A 12435-nucleotide genomic window follows, 5' to 3' on the forward strand; every position below is an offset into this window, starting at 1 on the left:
TAATCAAGCCTACTAAAGATGAATGCATGGACTAGTTTTTCCAGGTCCTGTTGAGACATCAGATCTTTTATCCTTGAAATATTCTTGAGGTGATAGTAAGCTGACTTTGTTATTGTCTTAATGTGTTTTTCTAAGTTTAGGTCTGCATCCATCACTACACCCAAATTTCTCGCCTGGTTTGTGGTTTTTAGATGTATAGATTGAAGTTCTCTGGTGACCTGTAATCGTTTTTCTTTGGCGCCAAAGACTATTACCTCAGTTTTGTTTTTGTTTAGCTGGAGAAAATTGTGGCACAACCAGTCATTGATTTCCTCAATGCATTTACCAAGAGCCTGTACAGGGCCTCGGTCTCCTGGTGACATTGTGATATATATTTGTGTGTCATCTGCATAGCTGTGATAGTTTATTTTGTTGTTGTTTATAATCTGTGCCAGTGGGAGCATGTAGATGTTAAACAGAAGGGGTCCCAAGATGGAACCTTGGGGAACTCCACATGTGATACTTGTCTGCTCAGATGTGAAGTTACCTATTGATACAAAGTATTTCCTGTTTTCTACGTATGTTTTGAACCAGTTTAGTACAGTTCCTGAAAGACCTGTCCAGTTCTCCAGTCGTTTGAGTAATATGTTGTGGTTAACCGTATCAAATGCTGCACTGAGATCCAGTAAAACTAGGACTGACATTTTTCCACTGTCTGTATTCAGACATATGTCATTAAACACTTTGGTCAGAGCGGTTTCAGTGCTGTGGTTCTGTCTAAAACCTGACTGGAAGGCATCGTAGCAATTATTCTGTTTTAAGAAGTAACTGAGCTGTTGAGAAACTGCTTTTTCAATGATCTTACTTAAAAACGGGAGATTTGAGATCGGCCTGTAGTTGTTCATTTGTGTCTTGTCAAGATTGTCCTTTTTCAGTATAGGTTTGATTACAGCAGTTTTTAGTGATTCTGGAAACACACCTGATAATAAAGAAAAGTTGACGATCTGTAACAGGTCTGACTCTAAAGTCTTTGAGACCTTTTTGAAAAAACTTGTTGGCAGGACATCTAAACAGCAGGAGGAGGAGTTCAGTTGACCTAAGATGTCCTCCAGGTCTTTGCTGTTAATAGGTTGAAACTGTTTCATGGTGTTTAAACAGTTTTTTGGTGGACACAGTACATATCCTGGATCTGCTGTTGATGTACCAATTGCTTGTCTAATTTTTTGGATTTTTTCAGTGAAGAATTTGGCAAAGTCATTGCAGGCCATGGTCGAATGAAGTTCAGCTGCCACTGGCACAGGAGGGTTTGTTAGCCTGTCAACTGTAGAAAATAAGACCCGAGCATTATGGCTGTTTTTAGTGATGATGTCAGAGAAGTAGGACCTCCTTGCACTCCTCAGTTGTAAATTATAATTGTGAAGTTTCTCTTTATAAATGTCATAATGAACCTGGAGGTTTGTTTTTCTCCATCTGCGCTCAGCTTTCCTACACTCTCTTTTTTCATTTTTCACCAGTGTGGAGTTTCTCCATGGAGACTTTTTCCTTCCAGAGATAACCTTCACCTTAATGGGAGCAATAGTGTCCATTACATTTAACATGTTAGCATTGAAGCTATTGACGAGCTCATTGACTGACCCTCTGGACAGGTCAGGTGTTAATGGGAAGACCTGGTTAAAAATTGCACTACTGTGTTCAGTTATACACCGTTTTGTGATCACTGTTGTTGATATATTTGTGTGGGCTGAGATTTTACTTTCAAAGAAAACACAGTAATGATCAGACAGGCCCACATCAGACACAGTAACCTTTGAAATGCTCAGGCCTTTGGAGATCAGTAGGTCAAGAGTGTGTCCTCTATTATGTGTGGCCTCTGTTACATGCTGAGTCAGCCCAAAGTTGCCCAGAGTGTTACTCAGGTCTTTAGTCCCTTTGTCCTGAGGGTTGTCCACATGAATGTTAAAATCCCCAGCAATAATTACACAGTCAAAAGCAACACAGATCACAGACAGCAGTTCACTGAGGTCATTAAAAAAGTCTGTGCAGTATTTGGGAGGCCTGTAAACATTAAGAAACACAACTTTGGATGGGGCCTTCAGCTGTAAAGCCACATATTCAAAAGACTGAAAACTTCCAGGAGATAGCTGCTTACATTGAAATGATTCATTAAATAAGACAGCAACCCCTCCTCCTCTCCTGCTCGCCCTGACCTCACTGATAAAACTGTAGTTAGGAGGGGTCGTCTCGATGAGAACAGCTCCACTGTTACTTTGGTCCAACCAAGTTTCAGTTAAAAACATAAAATCAAGGCTGTGCTCAGTGATTAAATCATTAATTAAAAATGTTTTCCCAGCTAAAGATCTAATGTTTAATAAAGCCAACTTAAGTGTTTTAGAGGTATTACTTGTCCCCTCGTGTTTGGGAGCAGTCTGTGGCACACAAGGTATGTTTACTATGTTTAAAGATCTTTTAGAGTGCAGCTCTCTGTGTTTTGACCAGGCCACATGTCTCCTGTCACCTAAAAGTACAGAAATTGTAAAACCTTCTAGTAAACAGGGTCCCAGCTTCTCCTGGGAAAAGTCATCACTGCCATAATCCTCACAGCCCGGACCCTTCACACATCACGCATCAGACTGCGGAGACAGGGCATGAAGAGGAACTAAGGGGGGCGAGGCTGGGCAATGTGACTTCGATTGCTCTGTTGAGGGTGGGGCTCGATGGCGAACCTTTGGCCGCTCTGGTGGGGGGTTTATGGGGGACAAAAAGGGATTGGGACGGGGGGTAGATCTGAGCCCAGCATTGACCCGCTCCATCATCTCCTCAGTGAATTTCAGGTGTGGGGAGGAGGGAGAAAGGGAGGGGGAGGAGGGTGATGGCCTGTCAGGGGTTTGGGGGACTGGGGAAGGTCGTGGTCCCTTGTCCTGGTCGTTGGTGTTGTTGAGAGAGTTGGAGGCAAATAGGGACCCCTCTTCTTGCCTTAGATGTCTCTCCTTTCTGAGGCTCTTCCTCAGATGCCATGGATGTCTCTCCTTTCTGAGGCTCTTCCCGGGTGGGGGCAAATGGAGCTCCTCCTCAAGGTTTCTGCTGGGCTTTGTCTGTTCTTGGAGTACTGTTTGTTCCTCTTTATGAGATAACTCCTCGTTTATCTCAGCCTTGGCACCAAGCACAGATGGATGACGTATGGAATAAAACAAGTTGGAGGTGAACAGTTTCACCCCTGACTTGTTAAAATTAAATCCATTTGCTTTGAACAGATGCCTGCGTTCCCAAAAAATATTAAAGTTGTCGATAAAGTGCACTGAGTGGTCGGCACATGCTGATATAAGCCATTTATTCAGTGTAAACAACCTGCTGAATCTCTCGTCTCCTCCTCTGACCGGCGGTACAGGTCCACTGATGAATACAGCTGCATTCAGAGAGTTTACAGTATTTAATAATCCAGTAAAGTCCCGTTTCAGAACCTCCGACTGTTGTTTGGACACATCGTTTGACCCTGTATGCAGAACAATGTTTGTCACAGTTGGATATTCATCTGCAATTTGAAGAATTCTCTCCTTCAGGTTGTTGACCATATCGTTAGGAAAGCAGAGGACTTTAGTGTTCTTACCACACATCCTTTGTACATCCTTTACGGCAGAGTCACCCACAATCAGAGTTTCAGGCCTAGCCTTTAGCTTTCCCTGTGGCCTTTCACTTTTCAACAGATTTTCAGACCTTATTTCGCTGCTTTTAGATGGATGGTTGTCCGATATAGATCCAGGGTCCTTTGATAGTGGAGCAAATCTGTTCTGCAGTTTCACATTCAGTTGTTTTGGAGGTTTGTTGTTAACCTTCCTATTCACGGTTGTCCAGTCCTGTTTCCTCCCGTATACAGGGGTAGAAGAGCTTCTCTGTCTCGTAGGAAGTGAAGGCCAGTCGGTTTCAGAGATTTCAGCTCGCTGTGCCCTGCCTGTGATACGTCCTCCCCCTTCCAGGAGACATGATTTATGTCTTGGTTTTGCACCAAGACAGTCTAAGGGGGGATTATCACTTGAGGATTTATAATAATGCACAGAGTCTACTTTCTTGGTCATGTTATCTGTGCTCCTTAGCTGTGTACTAGCTTGCTCATCGCCATTGTTTTGAATCAAAGGCAAGGTTGTTTCATTTCCACACAGTCCATTTACCTCCACGTTTACTTCTAAGCGATGAATTTTTGTCTCCAGTACTGCAATCTTCTGCAGGAGGCTGTGGTAGTCATCTGTGGAGAGGTAAGGCATCTTGTTGCTAGTTAGCCTAGCGGTTAGCACCTTTCCAGGCTATTGAGGCTGCTCGGTGCCCAGACGCTGTAATCAGGCTTCAGCTGTGTCTAGGCCACAGACACACGGAGTGCTGAGGACAAGGTAACCATAAAATGTTGCTGTTTCTGTTAAGAACACTCTAGTCCTAATGATCTACAAGTGTCCAGAAGTTATCGCAGGTAAGCTCACACGGAAAAAAGGGAAAAAATCAGCATAAAAATCAATAAAAATCAATATAAGAAGCAAAGCATTCAAGAGCAAAGAGATGAAGCGTCCACACTCACAAAGGGGAGGAGCAAGACGAACTGCCAACTCTTGAGCCACGATCGCCCTAAGTAGGAGGATGTATAGAATACCGCAGAGCAACTGGACAAATATATATGACTCTGATCCTCCATCGCCATGTTTTTTTTTGTTTTATGCAGTTTTATGCAAGCATCTTATTGATTTATCATTATTTAGTTCAGTTAGTGGCCTTCCTTCCTGAGAAGTTAACTTTCAAAGAATAATTAACTTTCACAATGCAATTAAAAAAAATCGCCAACAAGAACTGAACCTCTTTGCACTTGATTAGTCACAGTGTATCAGCAGTTGGCAAAACCCAACAAGACATAAGATACAATTTAAAGAACGTCTTTTGGGCTTTGTCCTGATAGCTCCCCTAAAGCTATGCTAATTTTAACTAATATTTTATTTTTATTATTAATATTTTTCTGTTACTGTCAGTCATTTTCTGTTACCCCTCTGAAATGTTGTAAAGACAGTGAGACATTATCTCTGTAGTTTTTATATCAATATTTCCATTTCAACAGAGCGGTGAAAATCTGCACAAATATAAGGACGTGAGCTGGAGGAGAAAATGAACGGTAAAATTAATAACAATAAACCCTTTTGGTCGCAAAATATGAAAAATATCATGAAAATACACATGCATAAAAACAAACAAAATGCTCCTCTACAGCAAAATAATCTTTAAAAACACAATGTTTTTTTTTCATTTCCAAATCACATCTCCAGTTATTCCAAATGACAGTGAACATCTCACTTTGCCACCTTCCTAAACGAAAATTTGAGATTGATGAGAAATAAAGGTCATTAAGTGACATGGATGAGGGCACAGTCAGAAAAGCTTTTCATCTAATTACACTTTATATTTAGGCACAAATGTAGTGATAGGAGAAAAATTGCACTAGTATAAGGTCAGTAATGATGTGCACACTGTGCAGCCCATTTCGATTTTTACAAGTACTGCATGAATGTAATAATTTATCATGTTTACTTCTGCAAAATTCTGCAAATGAGTGAAATTAAAGGGAATTTATTACTAACCTGAACATATTTCTAAACAACTAAAAACAACCTGCTAAAGTTCGTATGCTGCTACATTAGGACACTCAGCAACAAGATTTTGTGAGTGTCATAATGAAACTGTGAAGGTTGAACAATTTGTTGCATTTTGAAGTTAATTTTCAACATGATCAGTAATCTCAGTGTACTTAATATTGTAAACTACAGACTATACAACACTGCAGATTGAAATCCCAGCAGTGTAATGATCCCATATGAGGACAGCTGGGATGAGGTAGGAAAAGAAGATTAAAAACAAAGCAGAGGAAAACAACTCACCTGTAGCCATGCTGAGTGTCCACGCACACTCCACCGTTGTAGCAGGGGTTTCTGGGATATGTGGCACAAGGCTGATGGGACTGTTCTCTGCCTGGGCAGGAGCACACCGCTGTGGATTCAACTGTCACAGACACAAGACTCATAGTCCCACAATCCACCACTGTGGGCGTGTCCCGCACGTTCAAAGTGTTGGAGCAGCCACCTGTCCCGCCACACTCGGAGCTGGGACACTCATCCACCCGGACCTGGAACACGCTGACCTGCAGGAAAGACTGGAGCTGGATGGAAAGAGAAAAAGAGAGCACTTATCAGGCAGACTGTCATGTCACGGTAAAGATAAGATAAGATAAGATAAGATAGAACTTTATTAATCCCTCGGGTGGGTTCCTCTGGGAAATTCGATTTCCAAAAAAGCACAGCACCGACAGAAGTTACAGAGTTATACACACACACATATATATAAATACAGAGACAATATAAATAAAATATACGAAGGGGATAAATAGAATAAATAGGAATAAAAATAAAAATACAAGTGAATTGCACATTTCAAGTATTGAGTCTATTGCACTGTTGACTATTTACAAAAGTATTGCACAAGGTATTGTACAGTGAGGTGAAGAGGCACTACAGCTTAGTTGTTCCCCCCTCCTTTGTCCTCCTGTTTCCCCTCCCTCTCCCCTCCAGAGAGGAGTTAAACAGTCTGATGGCGTGTGGGACAAAGGAGTTTTTAAGTCTGTTAGTTCTTGTCTTGGGGAGAAGCAACCTGTCACTGAACAGACTCTTCAGATTGTTTATGGCCGTGTGCAGAGGATGCCTGGCATTGTCCATAATGTCCATCAGTTTCTTTAATGTCCTTTTCTCTGCCACTGTCACCAGAGTGTCCAGCTTCATGCCGACCACAGAGCTAGCCCTCCTGATCAGTTTCTCCAGCCTGGATGAGTCCTTCTTTAAAAGCACAGGGTAAAATTTTAGTCGAACTTTTATCTCTCCAAGCACAGCAGGCATCGTAATGGTATGGATTTTTTTTGGACATCTACTTCTGAGTCTGTAAATAGCACAACAGGGTGCATTTCCCTTTGCACAGACATGAACTGGTAGGAGATGCTTTAGAGAGGCAACAAAACCTCACCCACTTCCCGCACATAAACAGTGCCGACTGGGCTGAATCAATGGACAAAGACGAGTAACATGGACCTTTGTCTGGTAATGAACCCAGACCTCTGCACTTTGCCATCTACGATGTAAAACAAAAACATTAACAGCTACATACTGAAACACCACTTGGTCTCTTTAATAGTTCCTCACAGAATATGCCTACTTTTCTGAGAATATGCTTGCACTTTCTGCACACCCATCCAAGCGCTTAAATTGTATGGTAAGTACTGACAGTGTTGACAGCTTTCACAATGAAGCAGCTGCAGCCACGATCACATCAGCCACACTCAAGAATAACATGTGGCTGAGGTCAGGTTTGACTAAATCCTTTGAGTGTGTGTGTGGGATAATGTTGGCCTAACTTTTGTATAAAGTGAGCTATTTATAATTTGAAGTAAAGTTTAAAGTTAGTTTGACAAACTTTAGCTCTCAGTACAACTTACTATTATGTAGGTGAGAAGTAATTAAAGTAATTACACGGGTAAATGTAACCCAAGTTTAGTCGTTAGATGTCAGCCCAAATCGGGAAGCAAAATCTGTGTAACACCAGATGAGTGAAGGGGTCTCATACATTCAGCTGCACCCTGATTACCTGATAATCTACTTTGATTGACAGCTAGATGTATTTGTGGAGCTGTGTGCCAATTTAAATAAAAAACATCAAGAATGTAAAAACTGATTTCCTTGGAAACAGATGAGTAAAATTAAGCTTATCTGTTATGCCACGCTGGCTGCAAATCCCTCGACTTGCAAGAGAAAATGAACTGATTCCAAACCAGCTTTAATGTTAAAGTGTTTGGACTCTTTTGCCATAACCGATCGAATTATGCTGCAGCCTGTGTACCCGTTAAAGTATTTCAATGTGTATTATGTTTACTGTCTAGACCAAAAAGTCCTGATTGAATCTTTTCAGTGAAATAATTGTAGTTATATATAATTTTCTGATCAAGTTGTTTTTTTCATTTTCATGTAGATGTAAGTTGGACATCTGATGTCTGACTGGATGCACAACCAGTTGGGAACAATGTTGATAAGAGCAAACTCAGTGTGTGAATGTGTTCGGATTACCGAAGGCTGTTCAAGTAATTGAGTTATTTTTCTGCGCTGGCTCCTGGAAAAGTGGGCTAAACGGTGATGAAGCAGAGGGGAAACTATGACTCTCCAGGTTGAGCAATTTGATAAAGTGATGTGAAAGAAAATTAAATGGAAACTGTATGTTGTTTGTATGCTTTTGGATGAGTCGACTTTCACTGGTAAAGCTGACAAAGGTCAACTGAGTTTGTGCACACATTTGTGTGCTCATGAAGAGGGGCGAGCACACACATACAGACATACTGGGGGTAGATGGTACTGAATATGAACGCGGGTCGCTTTATGCTCAATATTCCAGGCAGGCTGGACTTTAGTCAGTGTGAATCGATCGCACTGATTAACCAGGCGGTGCTGCAGGGACTGTAACTTTGATAAGGATTTTGTTTTATGGATCAGTTATACTTCTGACTGATGTCTCATAACATCTGACGTCATTAGCAGTAATGTCCTCCCATTCAAAACTCGCTTCTTTCATTTAAACTACCTGTGTCATTAATTTTTGTACTTCATAGCAACTCAGACACAAATGCTTCTCTTCATTGGTTTCTCTCATCTAATGCTGCTGAAGGTATATGCATTCTTACAGCAAATTAATTTGAAAGGAGGTTGGCTGCATGAGAGCTCAATAAAAGGGGCCTATAGATGATCACACACATATCCCATGAATCCCATTTCCTGTGCCCTTGGTCTGTGTCACTGTGCACTGTATCATGACAGACTATTAGCCAAACATGGTTTGGCAACCCTATCTATCTGCCAGGAAATCATATAAGAAATTTAATTTCTATATACAAAATTTGCAAAAGCTCATTTGGTTTGCAGGAAACATTATGCAGGTTTTTTAATCAACATGAGGAAATGTTTTTAATGAACCTGTTGGCATGTAGCAAATATATTAAAGCTGAACTTATCAATGGTTCCAGTGTTGTTTTCCTCCAGGCACACTCTCAAATTTTAAGTGTACAATATCCATTTGTATGTTTATGTTGAGCGATGTGCAGCACCTTGTTAAGGCTAAATAAAAATAGCAGCCTGGCTTTAAAGGAAAACTTTCGAGTGACTCGAGACTCAAGTTGTTATGTATATTTAAATGGCCTGCATTTGTATAGCGCTTTTCTAGTCCATAGGACCCCAAAGCGCTTTACACTACATTCAGTCATCCACCCATTCACACACACATTCACACACTGGCGATAGCAAGCTACATTGTAGCCACAGCTGCCCTGGGGCGCACTGACAGAGGCGAGGCTGCCAGACACAGGCGCCACCTCTGACCACCACCGGTAGGCAAACACGGGGTTAGTATCTTGCCCAAGGATATTTGGCATGCAGGCAGGATGCAGCCTGGGATCGAACCACCGACCTTCTGATTAGTGGCTGACCTGCTCTGCCACCTGAGCTACAGCCACCCCTATATTTAATTAAACAAGACATACGTATGCAACTTCTGGACACTGGTGGAAGAGCTGTTGGCTCTGTATGCTCAACATTTACAAAAATAGCAGAATGTGTACAATGGTGTACCATATCAGTCATCATATCTTGACAAGATAAACAATAACTGACATATTCCTCCACTGAAATGAATGTAGTTAGTACAGTAATGAGGATGCTTTTGGTCCTCTCCAAGGTTTCTGTTAGAGTAATAAGTGAAAACAATTTAAGCTTTACAAAATTTTATGTTTCAAGCTGTGCCTTTGATCTCAAAAAAATATATCTGAAACACAGCATGCAACTCGGATTGAACAAAACGGCATCTGCTGTGTACTGTGTACCATTGTGACATCGTAATGGAATCCAGCAGGGGCGAACGTTTTTGAGTGTAGCTGCTAAAAAGTTCTAATTGTCTTGAATATTTGCTGGAACTGGAGGGCAAACATCATCCTTTGCAGTAGACTGAAACGTGACCTGCATAAGAGAACTACATGTGCTGGTTTCTACAGCTTAGATGTTCAAACATTTTTACAAACGGTTAAGATGACATGGTTTGAACTTGGTGGAGAGCGGTATAAATGGAGGTGCGAGACAGAGACTGTATGTTTGTATGTATTCAGTTTAGCAAAAGTGTTTGCGACACACTGAGCACATAAATCAAATTGTGAGAGGCAGACTATGCCGCAGGGAAAGGAGAGAAAGGGGTACAATGGAGAGGGGAATGCCAGACACAGGGAGTATGAGGAGGAGTAAGATATCTGGGGATAAGGTGCTTTGCGGTGGAGTCAGAGTCATGCTGGCTGTCAGTTGGTTCTTAAAGCAGTGGGTGAGCTGAAAATAACTTTATAATAATTTTTGTCTGCTAGCGTCTTACACAGCCATGTGTGCAGGAAATCACTACATTGGTCTCGTCCTATTCAACGGCACCAGATGGAGGGCTTTGCTCATTCTAGTATTTCTTGTTACTCTGGCACACCAACAAGGCATTTCAAAATACTCACAAAAGGAGATTTGATGTTTCCCTCTCTCTCATCCAATATTTCTTATTTATACATAATGCACAACTTTTTAAACTTCTCTGCAGTTGCAGCGTGCGCCGATCTGTCATTCTTTTCTAAATCATTTTACTTTGAAAGACATTTATTTTAAAAGAGCACTACTGTACTCTCCATTGGAGTTTGCATCCCCAGGAGCCTAAATGGCTGCACAGACATGAGCGTGCTCCATCTTTTGTATCTGGTCTCCATTGAGACATGCACTGAATTTCAAAGGCAGAACAGTGTGTATAGCAAGGAATAAAGGACCAAAGGGATCTATTGTTCCTTGGACTATTGTTCCACTGCATTAAGAAGTTCCCTCAGTCCTCTCCCCTGCCCTCGGGGCCACATTACTATAATGACAACATGAACCTTGGTATCTGAGCACCATACCGATGATTTTTTAAAAAAAGTCAAAAACCAGTGTAGTATCATTAGCAGTCAAGTAGAGCGTGATGGATTGAAAACACTGACGGATAACTTCCATTATGGAGGTAGAGCAAGCAGAAATAGAGAGGGTATAAAGACTTTTTTTTTAAAAACCCTCCTACTTCTGAGGCATTACAGGAGAATTGAGAACATTAATAATAAGAACTGCTTCATCTTCTACACCCCCCCTCCTTTCCCTCTTTCTTTCTCATCCAGCTCCACCCCCTCACAATCTCCCCCACCCTCCCCAATCTCTCCGACTCTCGTTCATCCTCTCTCGCCACGCTTCACATCTCATTCTGATCAATGTCTTCTCCGGAGAACCTGGCTGAATTCAGATGAAAAGCTCCGCGCTCTCCTCACAAATCACACCTGAAAGCCCCGGCTACCTCACCACTTACACATCTTTCTCTCCCTCTCTGCTTTCCTCATCCTGGAAACTTATTAGTACACTTGCAAATCTTTCCATCCTTTGATAGTCACGTGAAACAACAAGAGGTTAACTGAAAAGAACGTGGCTGAGGGCTGAGTGTGGCGAATGACCTGAGCTGACCACCGGGACCACAGCTGGATTCTCACGGTTTTCTCCCTGACAGACACGCACATGCAAATCCAAACTAGCTCATCTTTCCCTCCGAGGACACCAGTTCAGCTCTCTGTGCTGTGAAATGCATACAATTCAACGTCTATGGTTCAGGCTCTCTCAAACACACACATGCACACACACAGGTCCCCTACTTCCATTCAGACTTCTGAAACGTGAAATGAGGTCTGACTGAAGCCAGCGACCAGGGGGCATTAGTGTGATATAGTAAAATGTTTGTTTTTTACCAACTCCTTTTCTGCAGTGGTGGAATGCATTTTTTTAATACAACCTTTCCTTTCTATAAATGTAATTTAGAAGTACAATATACGATTAAATACAGAAATATAACTGTACACAACAAAGTACAGCTCTGATTCCTTTTCTCTTTTTGTTGTTTCCCCCCTCTTCCTCTCTTTTGTGCAATAGCCAGAGTACTGAATTACAAGCATACTACACACTGTGTATTTCTGTTAGAGTCAAATTAAGCTGGATTTAAATGGATTTTCCATACTCATGGACCATGAAGTATAATATATTTTCTTTTCCTGGTTGGCCCAGAAATAATCCAGTACAACGGTCAAAATCAGGTCTCACCTTCCCGTGTCCCACATACCAGAAATGATTTGAATTCTTACACAAGGCTGAGGTAAAACTTTGGACACCATAAATGGCATCACACAAAAAAGGGTTTTAAACCAGAAGTGGATTGTTTGGATAAATATACTCATCCCCGGTGTTACAAACTGGGAAGGCTGATGCAGCAAGTCAAGTCCTAGTGCTGAACTGTTTAAAATGTACATGTGTATATCCAACACAC

The 12435-nt window shown here is 41.6% G+C and overlaps 1 protein-coding gene across 2 annotated transcripts in view; it reads right to left on the reverse strand.

Annotated features, from left to right (window-relative positions):
- LOC309714747 (neural-cadherin) overlaps positions 1 to 12435 on the reverse strand; it is a 335326-nt gene that overhangs the window by 121787 nt on the left and 201104 nt on the right. For both annotated transcript variants that reach the window (XM_082547420.1, XM_082547421.1), the window contains exon 26: positions 5883 to 6160. In XM_082547420.1, coding sequence (XP_082403546.1) covers positions 5883 to 6160 — 278 coding nt within the window. The remainder of the gene's footprint in view (positions 1 to 5882; positions 6161 to 12435) is intronic.

Source organism: Aulonocara stuartgranti, assembly GCF_965226115.1.
Source record: "Aulonocara stuartgranti genome assembly, chromosome: 1".
NCBI lineage: Eukaryota > Metazoa > Chordata > Actinopteri > Cichliformes > Cichlidae > Aulonocara > Aulonocara stuartgranti.